The 15,285-nt window shown below is 40.8% G+C and overlaps 1 protein-coding gene across 6 annotated transcripts in view; it reads right to left on the bottom strand.

Moving 5' to 3' along the window:
• Positions 1 to 576: 576 nt before the first annotated feature.
• MKX (mohawk homeobox) overlaps positions 577 to 15,285 on the bottom strand; it is a 49,292-nt gene continuing 34,583 nt past the window's right edge. For 5 of the 6 annotated variants that reach the window (XM_075047033.1, XM_075047023.1, XM_075047030.1 and 2 more), the window contains 2 exons: positions 3,368 to 3,401; positions 577 to 3,213 (listed from right to left, as the gene is read on the bottom strand). In XM_075047033.1, coding sequence (XP_074903134.1) covers positions 3,027 to 3,213; positions 3,368 to 3,401 — 221 coding nt within the window. In that variant the 3' untranslated portion in view covers positions 577 to 3,026. The remainder of the gene's footprint in view (positions 3,214 to 3,367; positions 3,402 to 15,285) is intronic. The other variant, XM_075047050.1, reaches the window with a different exon arrangement.

The raw sequence follows: 15,285 nt of genomic DNA, 5'->3' as shown, positions 1-15,285 counted from the left end.
ATTGCCCACCAAAACCTTAATTATCACCCCTCCCATGCAACTGGAGGAACTTTGCTGAGGCATAAAAGTTAGGAGGCTAGTTGCACTGGGCTCTCATCACTATGAGCACTGAACTTCTAGATGATCTAATTGCATCTCCTTCTCCACCAAGGCTCCACAGCCAGAGTGTATCCATACATGGTACTGTAAAGAAATGTAGCCTGTACTCAGAAAAAAACCTAAATGACCAACGTCTTTCCCAGCTCATAGACCTTCTCCAGTGATTTGGGACAGTGATTAGCTATGGCTTCCCTCTGCACTCCTCCAATGTGGAGGACCTATAAGCATACATGCCATGTTGTCATTAGCAGTCATTAGCCTAAACTTGCTGAACAGTCATTTTCATCAGGGATGTGCTAAACTACTTCACGTAACTGTGCACCACAAGGTGTATTAATCAAAAGACTAGCATTCCTGTTTTGTCTTTGCCTATCACATGCTTGTATCCCTGTATAGAGAAACCCCGACTATAACAGGAAACCAGAAATGCAAATGACTAAGGACAGATAAATGAATATTTAATTCAAACCAGTAAGATGTTGTTTGCAGTTATTTATTTTACTAAAATGGTTACATATGTTGAAACAAAGAAGAGCAATAGTAATAATGTTTGTTTTTCCAATATCATAAATAATTATTGAGTCTTCATTAGCTGTTGGCTCAGCACTGATCATGATTTTTGTTATTTAAAAAAAGACACACACATAATTCATTAGAATTTGTGTTTTCAGAAAACTCTAAAGCAGCAGTAGAAAAAAAATAAATTAAAGGAAATGGTAACAAGAAATTATGCCAAGTATTTCTTAAATTTAAAACCCACTTGATGTGTTTTACAGATTATTCTTTGTGCTTTGATCATTTAAAAAAAGAACCATGAACAAGTTGTTTATACAATGGCTTGTCTTCTCCAGTTTTACTCCAGAGAAGTTCCCAAAAGTACCTTTTTTACATGACAAATTTTGTTGTCATTTATACAGACAAAACCACTGAATATTTCTAACAGAAAAGTTTGTCAAAACTATCAATTTATTGTCACAAAATATTTAATACCAGAATAACTTATAATAGTATGAACAAAAGTGAAGTATTAACTCTCTGCTATTAGTTAGAAACTCACATTATTATGTCAAAATCCAGTAAAGTATCAAAAATTAATGTCATGGAATCTTAGACATATAATGATGCAAGTCAGTAAAACATACTTCAACTGTTCATACAGTCATGACATACATTTCTTGCTTGGCACTTTAAGTCAATGCAAATCAGCAATTTAGAAAACAAAGTAAAAATATATATGTACAAAATATTTTCATATCAAATCATTTTCATTGTACACTAAATAAACCCAACAACATGTTATGTTACATCAAGAAGTTTCCTAAGAAGTCACACCAAGGCTGATATTTGCAATGTATATTGACTATTTTAGTGCAACTGGAACAGCCTCTACTTGCAAGTTAGTTTCATCATTAGCACAGTCCTGCTTCCATGAAGTGGGAGTTCTGCCATTAAACTCAGTGGGAGCAGGACTAAAGTCTTGTCTTGTTCATTGATGGCTCACCGAAAAGAGAAACAAGGAAAGGGGTAAGTAGGAAAAAACCTGACAGGATACTCACAGGAAAAAAATCCAAATCCTAGCAACAATCAGCTCTTTTCCAGTTTTCTGTAACTGATTCAGTATAAATTGGTTTTGGCTTTGCCACTGTTTATTCAAGCACTGTAAACCTCGTTAGACTATTGTTACATGACTTAAGAATAACTTGTACACCTCCCAATAAAACTTAAAAATAAACCTGGTTTTATGCTAGTTATTACGCTCAATAGCAGTCAAGTTTAGAGACATAACGTTTAATACATGGTTTATTATCTACTTAAAACCCTCCGACTTTAAATGCTGAGATTTTTCAATGTTTCATTTCCCATTTGTGTTTCTAGTTCGGGCTTTGATAGTTTATATTATAGCTTTTTCTCACTGAAATGTGACCTGTCAATCAACCGTCCTCATTTATGCAGTACCTACAAAATAAAAATGTTTAAACCACATTAAAGTAATAAGTTCCACCATGGAAACTTTTTTTTGAGCTCCATTGCAAATAATAAATGGCACTATAGATTTATTTTTGTACAAGAAGGAATCAATTTTACTTCCATCAAAACTTCAGTAAGTCACTAGCAAAGCTTTAAAATTATAGACATTCAACTTGAATTTACAGCTAGTCTGGCTAGAACCTTCTCAACTAGAAATCTTTAATGAGCAACACAGCTGGGAGCATAGGTATAAGTTCAAAATAATCTGAACAATTAACTTATTTCCTAAATTTGTGTGTTCTAGAGTATTGCACTTTTCAAAGGAATGATTTTGGTATTTTAATATACTGCATATACAGGTAAGAAACATGCATAACAACCTCATTGTCACTTTGACAAAACATACTGTACAATTTTTATAACACTGTTGATTAAAAAGAGAGAGAGAAAATGATGTAACAATTTCATTAAGACTCGTCAATTTGTACAAGTCAAATAAGCACAACTCTCCAGGGCCTCCAGCAGTAATGTGTTTAGCCCTAGGCTGCCTAAGCCCACTTGGAATAATATACAAAGTTTAAGCATTATGGCATTGTCATTTTGAGGCATAATACTGTTGTACTATGCCCACGTTATAGCTTATTTTTTGAAAGCAAGGCACTTACTGTAATAGCAATGCAAACATCTTATGCGCACTTTGATTAACATAAAATAAGTTAATGTTTTGATAAAAACAGTTTTTTTATAATTTACATGCCTTTTATAGAAGCAATTGAACATTTCATTTAATACAATGAAAACGTCTGAGTCAGAAAGAACATTATTTTTTTAAACTGACCATACTGTTAAAGGGGGCCTATTTTCCACATTTGCCTCATATCTGTGAATCTGATTTTGCTGAAAACCAATCCTGTGAGGAAAATGTCCATTTGACAGGAAAAAGAAAAAGGACCCATCTCTTAAAACTGCTGAACTAATGGCACTTTAACAGTCTTTACTTCTGATATATGTGATGATTTCTGAATGATGCAGCTGGTAGTACCCTGCAGTTTATCCTTCCCCTGGGCAAGGTTCGTTAGGGCCATAGCTGCGTTGATCTCCTTCCAGTATGTTTCATCTTTGCTGTTTCCTTTTCTGTTAGCTGCGCTAGATTCAAGCAATAACAAATATTTACACATACAGCTTACACAGCTATGTGATGTCAGGACAATCATAATAATATATATTATTACAATATATAATTTATATAATAAAATTATTATTATTATTATTATTGAAAACTGTGAAACCCCTTACTCACCTTTCACACTTATTTGGTCCATTCTCCAGAGTTTCTGAAAACAGGAAAAAAAAAAAGATGTCTATTTTCTTTTAATAGTTTTTAAAACAATCAAGTTCATGGAATAGGCATATGGAAAAATAACGCAAGATTAATTCCGAAACTGATACCAGATTTCCAAATAAAATCTTTGTTTGGACACATATAAAGGGCCAGCTTCATGCAAGCGTCCGTCTGGAGAAATCTACACCGAGCTTGGAGCAGGGCACATGTCAAAAAAAAAAACGCTATGGGGAGGTTCCCAAAACACGACCTTACAGAAATAGGCTTTGGTGAGGCAGAACCTCACTAAGCCTCACCAGAACCGCACTGGCAGAACCGGTGCAGAACCTTGCCTGGCACATCCCACGCCAGCCTATGTCTGGGAAAAGGTTATCTTGCCAATAGTGAGAATAAAGCTGGTCTTGGAGGTTCACCCACATTTTGCAGGGTGATAGAGCTAGTTTTTCAAAACATCCCAAGGATGTAAGGAATTGCAAAACCTAAAAATAAAAATCAGCTTCATTGCCCTTCAGTGAATGCCTTCTTGTATGCACTAAAAATAGGACTTTCACCCATGCACACACGATGTATGTGGTTTTTAACGCGCCCCTTGCCCAGGCTGCAACTCAGAAGCAGGCTGAGAAGGCTACAAGTAACACGCACACCTGGTTAACAGCCTTCAAAGATGAAATTGCATCACAGGCATAAGCTACACTTTCCCATCAAGAGTCACATTTGTTCATTCATTAAGTCCTCACGTCGCAGAGAAGCCAGAAATATTTACCAGGCAGAAATGTATAAGCTTTATTCAGTGGGCTTGCTATCCTGACACAGAAACGCATTATAGAGGAGTGAGAAGCTGATGCCTAACTGCAATACCTATGGAGAACGACTCAAACAAAAGAAAGAGCAACGGCATGAACACTAATGGCTACAAGACCCAAAAAGCCCCTAAACGCAGCACAGATCTCATAAAGTAATGCACGTCCTTATGAGGCTAGATTCCCAACTAAAAAATCAACCTTATTGCTGGATTTCCATCAGATTATTAATTAAAAGTTGATCTTTTCTTTAAACAGAGCTTCTAGTGGAATAGGTCTCAAAGCACATTGCAGCCCTTGGTAGCTCTCCACTTAGGAGCGACTTTGCCCACCACAGACCAGCAGCCTGTTTTCTCATACAGCCAACCCACGTCAAACAACTCGGCCCAGCCGCGCTCCCAGCACTTGGAGGTGATCACTGAAGACCACAGTCTCACCAAAGAAATGCAGGGAGACCAGCTCTAATTTCAGAGGTCAGATGTTTGCCAAGCTATTTGATTTAGCAGGCCTCCATCCTTTCACAAAACAGCTTTATAAATAAATGTCCACAAGTGACCAAGGTTTACATTTTGTTCCAAAAGAGCACATCTTAAATCAGTATCTCTTAAGGTCTCCTAGATAATTCTTGAATGGGATTCAAGAGGCGGAAGTTCAATCTATGCAGAAGAGAGGGAACAAAGGAAAAAAAGAACCATTTGATCCAGAGATCACTGAATGACACCAAAAGTCTCCTTCTTCATGCTGTACTTGGCTACAAGTAATTTTTCAGCCCTGCTTCATTTTTTTTCTTAATAGAGACAATTTTAAAGAGAAGGTTTAGGACTGAATAGGTCAGTAGGTATAGAAATGGAAATGGCAAGTAATAGAGAATGTCGTTGCCAGAGCAAACCTGGATATAAATACACCTCTCAAGCATCTGTCAGTTTCTTTTGCTATTGGAAAATATTTCCTATGAACAAAAAAATTGCTTGTACAAACTTCTGAGGAAAGTAGGTGTGAATGGTGACACACATTCCAATTCCAGCGTTTATTTGAAGGAGTATTTGCAAATATTTTTTACTGGTGTTTAGCCAGCTCTGAAAGAAAGCAGCTTGCCCATGGTATATAAAGCAGTAGCAAAGCTAAAAAATAAAATCCAGGAGTAAAGAGCTACCCATTCTTTAACTTTGCTGAAGATTTTTCCTGAATTACAAGTCTTTTTTTTTATTCCATTCAGTTCTTATGTTTTTTCAAACTATTTATGTCAAAGAAACTTGAAACTGGGTTATAAGAAAACCATCATTGATAATTTGCAAAGCTCTTGCTAATAACTGCTGTAAAAGCATGTTAGTACAATGAAGTCTGAAAATCCATCATTTCAAAGCACAGGCCTCCTTTTTCTTGCCAAAAATCTTTTTCTGCTATACCAAACCTCTGACAGCATATCCCAGTTTGCACTACCATAGCATCCAAGCAGCTCACATCTGTCTGAACAGCCCCTAGTGAAGGAAATAAATATTACTATAATTTTTTGGATGGGGATAGCCACCTCGAGAGAGACGAAGACCAGTCCCCATGCTCTCCTTGACATCTTGCTGGTCAAACCAACTTGATCCAACTCAAAAAGAAGAGTAGGGTTCACCTCACTTGCCATGAATCTGTCATCTAAGTCATATATCTTTATCTAGGCTAGTTGTCCAGACTCCATTCACAAACAACAGAGATGTCCTCCAAGAAGTGGTTTCAGCCCACTTATCTAACACTGCAGTCCAACATCTCTCAGTGCTGCTGCAAAACCAGACCACGAAGCCCTCCTCTATGTCCATCTCCTCCCACTGTTTCCCTTTGGGCAGCGTTATCATCCGTGTAGATATGCTGTGAGCTGGATGATGGCAGGACCATATCTCTCCTTTGGAGACTAAACTGGTGGTGTAACTACAGCCTTAACTGCTTAGCTCAGCCTGGAAGAAATCCAGTCTGGCCATGTCTGGCTCTTCACTGACAAGAGAGGGAACACAGATGACAAAATTTTATTGAATTAAAATAAAAAAAAGTCAATCTTGCCCAACATTTCGCTTTTTCTTCATCTTTTGCAATCTACCTGCTCTATGCCCTACTACTAATTGACGCTTTTGATGATTAAAGCTTTTGCTATTTGACATATCTGCACAACAATTGCAAAGTCGTTTCACCTGTAAAAGCAACATTTTGGTGAGAATGTTTCATGAATATAATCGAAGAACAGCATTCTCAGTATGGAAAGTGTTCAGTTTCTTGACCATCGCACAACATGTTCCTAGATTTCTTCTCCGAGGCAAACAGAAAATGGCACTGGGACTGGGTAACATCTCTGGAAATGGTGACAGAAGGAATGGAAAAATCATGCAGCGTACTGAATGCCACCGAGTAGCCTCAGTCTCTACAGAAAAAGCATGGTCCTCTCACTAGTTGGATGAAGGCAGGCTGTCACACAAATTTCAACCCCTACAGACTTGTCAAGCTTAGATCAATGTGTCAAGTGACTCCAGAGAAAGCCAATGCTGATGCATTATTATATTCCACGCTGTTCCCACGAATTATTTGATAGGGTGTACGCTCAAGTTTATCAACAGAATGCCACTGGCCAGCACGAGTAACTTTCCTAAACAAACTACAGTTGTGCTCAGTAGAAGATTAATTGAAACCCAAAAAGAAGCTGCTGCTGAACGTGGTTTGTTCTGCCTCAGAAAGCAATGTGCTTCTTGTGAAAGGGTGTTGGTAGGCTTTCAGCATATACTGAGGTCCTATAGTAAGTCTATTTAATATTAAATACCAGAAACATCTTTTTGTTATAAGATTGGAAATCGTCTAAAATAGTGGTCATTTGCTCTACAACTGGAAAGTTTTAAGCACTATGAAAATGGAAATTCAATCATTTATAATTAGGGATTGTCATTTATACTTCACTTTCTGGTGCTTCGTTCTGCTCCCAGTTGCAAGCATCCAAAGAATCAGCTTTTGCCTGGCCAGGAATGTCTCATTCTGCTCTCACCATCCGCCCAAAGAAACCAGCAAGGCGGGATATTTGTTCCCTCTTGTTTATAATAGGAAGTCACTATAAATCACTTACCAATGGAATCCTGTATACCTTTCCATTAGTACGAGTTTTCAGTACACAGTTTACTGTAGCATGCAGTGCCAGGAGTGTAGTCACCAGACAATACCAGCTTTGTGATACAGTATGGTATTTTTCAGGACTCACATAATTATTAATAATATATGTAGCATATATTATTTTTTTTTCACCACAAAATTTCTTCATAAATATTCACTGGCTGATCCTGACAGCTCTCTTGCAAGGTAGCCTGCAGTCCCATTTTAGCAGAGATGGAAATGAGTCTCAGAAATCCAAAGACAACATGCCTAGGCAATACTTTGACCATTTCAAAAGCATTTAAGAGCAGAATTTTCCAGGATTTCTCCTATATTTACAATGTTTTCTTTTGTTCTTCTGCTATCAGAAAGGCCCACCAAAAGAAAATATACCCCACCGTTCTTGCAGGCAAACCATCCTTAAACTGGACAATGGCATCACTTACCTCCAGTACATTGCCATTACACCTGACTGCTGTCAAAACAATATACAAATAATTCACAATAAGATATACATCTAAGGAAATACACAGTGCCCTTTTACATACTGTATCCAGTATTAGAGAAGAAAGCCAGAACATAAATGCCATAGCACATATGCCTACTCCAATTTACAACATACAAAGGCTCTCTGGCTACATGGTGCTTGCGGCACATTCGAATATTTCAGAACAATTCAAACCCTTACCGTTCGCCGAGTCCAGACTAATAACTTTTATATACTTGGATGACTTCAGGGGTGTGCTAAGCAATGTTAATTACAGTTACGTTTTATTCTTTGGATCTAAGAATTCTGACCTAAGAATATCACATGTGTGTGGTGATGAACTGACTTCACCTAAAGGCCCTGCCGGGAACAGAAAAGGAAACACTGACCACTTATGTAGGACCAAGAAGCATCCACGTTGCTCCCCTGCTTGGTGTTACATACAGCTCAAGCCGAACTGCAGCAACTGGCTTAAACCCCTGCTTTGTGTTATCAGGTAACACTGACAAAGACAAGATGGCTTGAAACCAACAGGGGAAAGAACGTGTGAATGAGGGAATGAGACAGAGAGGAAAGGGTACAGAACATTATGTAGTGGGGAAAAAATGGATATGGAAGTCAAGACGCAGTAGGTCAGTCCCACATGACCATGGTATTTCTTGAAGCTACTTAAACATGTACAGATTCCTGATGAATTACACACCTTCTATTCTAGCTCGAAACGGAGGGAAAAAAAGAACTGCTGGCCCCAAATGGTGAACACTATAAAATATTTGTTGGTTCAATAAAAGGTCCTGTATAACTTATCTTCATTTTAAAATTGGCAATGTTATTCAGCTGTTTCTCTCGCTGCCTCTCCTGAACTTTCTTTTGTTGCTTTTGGAGACTCTGGCTTAACATGTGTTGACCAGCATTTTCAAAACAAGCAAGAGGAGGAAAAAGAGGGAGGAACAGGAAATAAATTGGGGCAGCTGAATGAAAAATGAAGTTTACATGTGTGAGTAAATTAGTGGTGAGATGAGGTATTTTGGTAGGTCACACACACACACCTTGACTCTAGTATTTTCCAAGCCGCAATTTCAGGGCATATACAACTTTCAGCTCTCCGGTTCTCCAAGAACAAAACTGGGTTAACTGGAGTTAATATCCCTGTACTCCTCCTCATTGACACAGCTCCTTTCCTCCCAAAGGATCCCAAAGTAAACCACGAATCATACAACATCACTAACCTTCACCCGCATCTGGGGAGGGAAGGTGGCTCAGCCCAGGCTGCTCGGCAGCACAAGGGCCCAAAGCACCAGGCCAGGCCCTTTCCTCTTACAAGAAATGTCATTTAATCGTGATGCAAAGACCATAGAATCTTTTGAAAAAACCCAGCACAGCAAACCTCAGCTCCTCTAGCTTGAATTGGAGGAAGCAGGAGTTGCCCTTCCCATGCCGACACTTGCAGGACTCCCATTTTGAGCCTGATGTGAACAGACAAATGAGTTTCAGAACGTGGATACTGCTCAGCCAGCAGCCCACATAGCAAAGGCTTTCTACGCACAGGCAGGACTCATCCAATCCAGCACAGAAACTCTTAAACCCTTTTCCTTTTGCACCATCCTCTCAGGTTTCCTCAGGGACATCAGACCTATTAAGGATGAATTATGGAGAAGCGCAGACAGGAAAGCTCACGCTGGACGAGACTCCAAACCGCAGAGCCTCCTACGGAAATGTTCCCCAAACTCGCCCCCGTGGCTGACCTCCTGCAGACCCCGCGCCACCTCCACAGGGGATGCGCCCAGTGTTGTCCCTCCTGCCAGAGCAGGTCCTGGACTGGGCAGGTCTGCGTGAAACTGCCCGGTCGGGGCTGGCAGTGCCTGTGCAGCAGCGCCTTTCGCTGGGGGGATGGAAGTCCCCGCTGGAGTTTCAGATGACCTGTGGCTGCAGACGTGGCGAGGCAGCGTGACCTGGGAGTGTGCAGGATACCAGTCACAGCTGGTCCGATCTCAGGGGGGTACCGGGTTTCTACTGACAAAGATTTATTGCCATGTCCTTTTGTTGGGTGGGAGGAAGAAAGCTGTCAGAAACTTGCAGGAACAAGCTCTGGGCCCAGGCTCTAGAGAAAATTCCTTTTCAGCAAAGCTTTCATTTACCACTGCTCTCTCTTTCTTCCAGGAGGAGGTTATGGAGCAGCTTGTAATGAAGTCACCCCCACAACCCCGCTACCTCACTCTTTTGGCTTCACAGTGACACCAAGTACAACAACTGACCTGTCATCAGCTGTTACGTCCTTTCAGATGAACAAACTGCATAATGACAATTTATGTTCACAGTGACAGCTACAGTGAATATTTTTCCCTGTTCTCCCAGTGCTTTTTTTTCCAGGAACAGCTTTAGCCCTGGCCTGATCTCTTCTATTAAGACCCGTAGGTTGCGTCTTGCCAATGCTGGAAATATCCCTTTGCCATCACGCCTCTGACCAAGCCTTTTCAGGGAAATGTTTCTTTGAAATTTGCTTCTTGCACCAAAACATCAGATATAAGCTTTAACTGTGAGGGACTGGTAGCACTCAAGTTTTTTCCTGAATACCTGGGAACCTGAAGACTTTTTTTCCCTGTGCAGCCTGGAGCCTGCTGAAGTGGGAGTAGGCATCTAGTTACATTTTAATACATGTGATTTTTATAAAATGAGTGTACATGCCCACAGAGACTGGGATAGGTGTATTTTATAAACCATAAAAGAGAATTGAGTTTGAAAGTCTGTATTAACATTTGCATTAATAAGTGCACTAAAAGCCCCACATAATAGTAGGCATGGTGCAAATGGTCTTACAGTCTTGGGCTACGCACCTGCATGTAAGAATTTATGAGTTAGCAAACTAGATACAAACCTGGTGTAAATCACTTCATTGTTCAGGCTGTCATGGCTGGCTCTAAATTTCCCATGACCAGTGACAGTGTGTTCTCCTTGGTGAGATACAGGGCACTGTGTGAGACTTGTTTTCTTAGCCAGACTTTGTAGAGCTTATAATGGGAGTCAGGGCTGTGTAGTGTTGGAGGCAAGCTGTTAACAAACTGATGGTTATATAGTATTATTTTCTTTTCAAGTTTCCTGCAAAGCTGACTGAAATAAAATCTTTTCTCATTGAGTTGGCATGTAATTAATAGCATAATGTTGTCAGATTCCTTGGTGATAGTCTCCCACATGCATTTCATAATGGATAAACAAATATCTGACCTAGGCTTCACTTTTTTTCGGTATTATTTAAAAAGGGATTTACAGCACGTGCTGTGCTGACTGGAAGGATGAAGTAGTTGGCCCTCCTGTTGCAAACTGTTACGGGTTAACAGTGAAAACCAAGTTAGGCAGCAGGGAAGGGGGAGTGTGAAATAAAGAAAAGAGGAGAAAGAAGAGGAAGAAAAAAAGAAATAAGGGAAAGGGATGGGAGATGTTAAAGAAAAAGGAAATGAGAAAATGGCAAATGAAGATTCATGAGGAGAAAGAAGAGTAAGGAGTATGAAGGGACAAAACATACCACTGTGTTAATTTTCTTTATTTTTAATATTAAAATATCCTTTTCCCACCCAGGAATCTCGCTGTTGTGCAGGCAGGCACGTTCAGGCTTTCGCTCTGGATCTAAAGAGTTTAATTGGGAGCTCTTAAAGCCTAAAATAAGGCTTTAAAAGTAAAAAGCTAAAGTCAAATGCAGCCAGGGTAAGCACTATTACACTCCAGCCCGATTGTTTTTCATTAAAAAAGCGGGGTGAAAGGGAGGGTTTCAAAGCCATATTTCAACCCTAGGCTGACACTACAGCAGTAAAATCTGATTTTGTTATGCTAGTTGGCTGTGGGTTTGGGAGCAGACCCTACATATGTGGTGTAACGTTATGATATGAATGTGTGCACACATGATATTTTCAGAAGCCTCCTGCAGAATTCAGAGAAACGTGCCCCCTGGTTCCCGTGGCCCCGCTTGCAGAAGCCAGCTCCTCTCCTGCCCCTGGGAGCCAAGCGGGCTCAGACATGGCATATGCTGCACAAAGGCAATTTAAATTACAAGGTGCTGTATTTTCAGGCAAGTGGAGGAACTTCTAAGTGAATGCCAGAACTGATTTCCAGGGTGTGTTTAGCCAGCAGCATGGAGTAAAGAATGGGTAAGTCTGTCAGGGAGAGGAAATTCACTGTTTCTTTCACTTGCCTGTAAGATAAAGAAGAGACTGAAAAATATGACCTTTTTAAACATAGCTACTTCCATCCACTCCATCCAGGGGTACTGGGATGTGCACAATACTCATGTCCAACTACTAAACCCCAGGTACCTAAGTTATGTCCCAAACTTATTGTGCTCTCTGCGATCACATGCATAAAAACCCAAGCAACTTGTAAGGAAGTACATAAGCGCATACAAGGCTCCAACAGTCAAACAGCTCTAAAAATGGCTGTAGGCTGCAAAAGAGCTTCATGGTAACCCCAGACAACTGTTGCACAACAGATCCTACAGGTGAAGAGATTGCAGGTGAAATTTTAAAAATTATTTGTAAGTAGATACAGATATATTCATATATATACATACCTGTATCTGCTTCTATATGATGTGTGCACAAAAATGGGAATGCCTAAGCAGTCTGCCTTCCCACTAAGTGTACTGCGAGATACAGCAGTACAATCACATGTGGTATTTTCTGTGGTCACCACCTCCCCAAAGGCACGGGATGGACCTGCTCCAGGTCAGTAGGTGAGACCTTTCCCTGCACAACCTCAGCGCCATGGCACAGCAGCTGCTAGGCTGTTGTGGGAGGGGAACACAAGAAGATAAAAGATAGTCAGATGGATTTAACAATGCCAGGTAAACCGTGTTAGTGACGGGACAGTCTCTCTGCTTCTGCTACAGGTTTGTGTGTTGGGCTGGATGAGCGGTTTTAACCAACATTTTCACAAATGTCGCAGTGTGTTCCCCAGCCTCTACACTCTGACTCGAGAGCCCAGGCTCTCATCTTCAGCAGTGCTGAGCACTCGCAGGTCAATGAGAGCTGTGCTTTGAATGTATAGTCATGAAATCACGAGCATCCACACGGTCTTATGTATCCAAAATGACTTCAAACTGTAATTGTTTGGTGCCTCAGTTCCCCTTTTGCAAAATCCTACAGACGTCTTATGAAAACAACCTTATTAAAGTCTGTGAAGGACCAGATGGAACATATCACATGGCACAGAACAGCCCATCATGAAATTAATCATCCTGTCCTCAGACATGCTTAGCTGTGTTCACATTAGTGCTTTGCCAGTAGAGAAGCAGGAATGAGCACCCAGTGAGACCGTGAGCTGGGTTTTGAGGATTCTTTCAAACTGGGTTAGTTCACATACATCAGAAAAGTATCTCTTTCCTCCTCTAGGTAGAAATGTGATGGGACCCCTTTATTCAGCATCCTGAGGACAGCATTCAGGACGGATTCAGCATTACAGGAATCTACACAGAAAGCTGTAGTCACACACCTCCCTGACCATATGCAGAATAACCAGCAGAAAGAAACATTGCTGAGTGAACTGCAGGGGGAATAGCTGTCCATGGATTATTCTCACCTCCAACTGCACAGAAATGATTTTAGTGTTTGATTGCATCTTTTTTTTGGAGTCAAGTTTTTAGTTCTGCTCCCTTTGCTTTCCCTTGTGAAGCTACCGCAGTCTTCGTGCTCCTGCTCACCACAACTTGCACTGTTATTATTTCCATTACAGGATTTCTTCCCAAACCTAAATATTCCCAGACACCTTCTGAACAGGCCCTCAGAGATTCTAGTAAACTGGGAGGTATCTCAAGAAGGGCTGTGTTTTCAGTTTTCCTATTCACCAAGCAAGTGAGAGGCAGCGCAGCAAACCAGGCAAAAGGGCTCTTGGAGCAGAAGAATCGTGTGCCCAGAATTATTCAGGAAGTTGTACCCATTTGCCAAGAAGTTTTGAAGAAGCAGAAACACCTCCTTCTTCTCCAAACATCATCTGGTATTTACAAATGGTTTGAGTCCTAGCGCAGTGCAATTTCAATGACTCTGCAGGAGTATCGTACTTAGAAGAGCTCAAAGACTATCCTGACTATCACGGAGATAGGTGCAGTGTAATAAATCAGCCAGACTGAGCTTGAATCCTCAAGGACCAGCAAAACCTTAACACTGCAGATGCTCACTAACTGAAAGCTGTAAGAGCCCTTCACAGCGGAGTCTTTGCGTAAGACAGATGAGGCTCCTGCACTCCAAAGGACCATGTGTGGGAGGTCCTGAAACAGTAGTAGGCCGGTATTTAACATTGCAAAGGCCTTGGATGTGAACAGCTTTGTGGAAGAAGATGGAATTGCTCTTTTGGCAAAACATGTGAAACTGTCTGTGATAACGGGAATGGGAGCAAGGATGACTGAACAAATATTTGCACTGAATGCCTGGTCAGGACAGGGGAATTGCTACTGATACGATCTTTACTTTCAATGTTACTGCTTCTGACAGTCTTACAGACTTTGCAGATGTTTATTGGCCACTAAATCATTCTTCAAGAATGTTGGCTCTGTTCCCAAACCTGAAGAGTCTGAATGTGAAAGGATTTGTTATTCAACACACACTGCTGCTTTTGGAGACAGTGATTTTCAAGAAACCAGCAGGGAAGTATCGTCAACTGATAACAACATGGGACTGAACTCCTCAGCACTCAGGGCCTGAGACATTGAGGCACGGTTGAGTAAATGTGCACCACGTAGCGAGGCATCGTGTATGCACGTGGCATAGCACACTGCCTGAGCCGTGACAGCAGTGCTATGCCACATTAATGGACCTATATCATAGCAAAGATTGCTGTGGAGAGACAGGGCTTACTAGCTCATCCTGACCGTGATATACTGCTTGCAGTTCTCAGTATAGCACAACTGCATGAATTTTGGGGCCTCTGTAAAACTCACTCCATGACACTGCAGAGATTATTACTGTTCCGTTCGGCTCCTCTAACTGTGGGACACACTGCATAACAAGGCGTATTCAAACCCTCTGCCATTCATCCCAGGAAGAGCAGTTCACAAAGACGCAATTGCTGAGCCGTAGAGGACGCTAAGCCACAATATTTCAAGCCAAACAGATTAGCTTTCAAATAAAGAGTATCCGAACCACGGGCAATATGCCCAGGCTGTTTCTCCGAGTGAAGATGCCAATTCTCTGAGATCATTGCAAACGGCTCTCACCTGACAAAGCTACACTGGCCACTGGAAACTACACCTAAATAGCAACTACACCAAAATAGTAGTAATAATTCTCATAGTGATAACACGTATCTTTTAAATAACAAGTGATAAAAAGTAATCCATGTCTTTGTACTAATAAAGTGACAAATTATTGAAGCACCATGTATTATTACCACAGGGGAAAAATGTATTACCCAGAACTATTAAATATACTTCACCCCAAAAGGCATTGATTTCCCTCACCAGCGTAGGCCAAGCCAAGAGAGTGGACATGATCTAACAG

The sequence above is a fragment of the Buteo buteo genome, chromosome 2 (assembly GCF_964188355.1).
Source record: "Buteo buteo chromosome 2, bButBut1.hap1.1, whole genome shotgun sequence".
Classification (NCBI taxonomy): domain Eukaryota; kingdom Metazoa; phylum Chordata; class Aves; order Accipitriformes; family Accipitridae; genus Buteo; species Buteo buteo.
The sequence above is the reverse complement of the archived record's forward strand: the minus strand, read 5'-3'. Positions and strand labels throughout refer to the sequence as shown.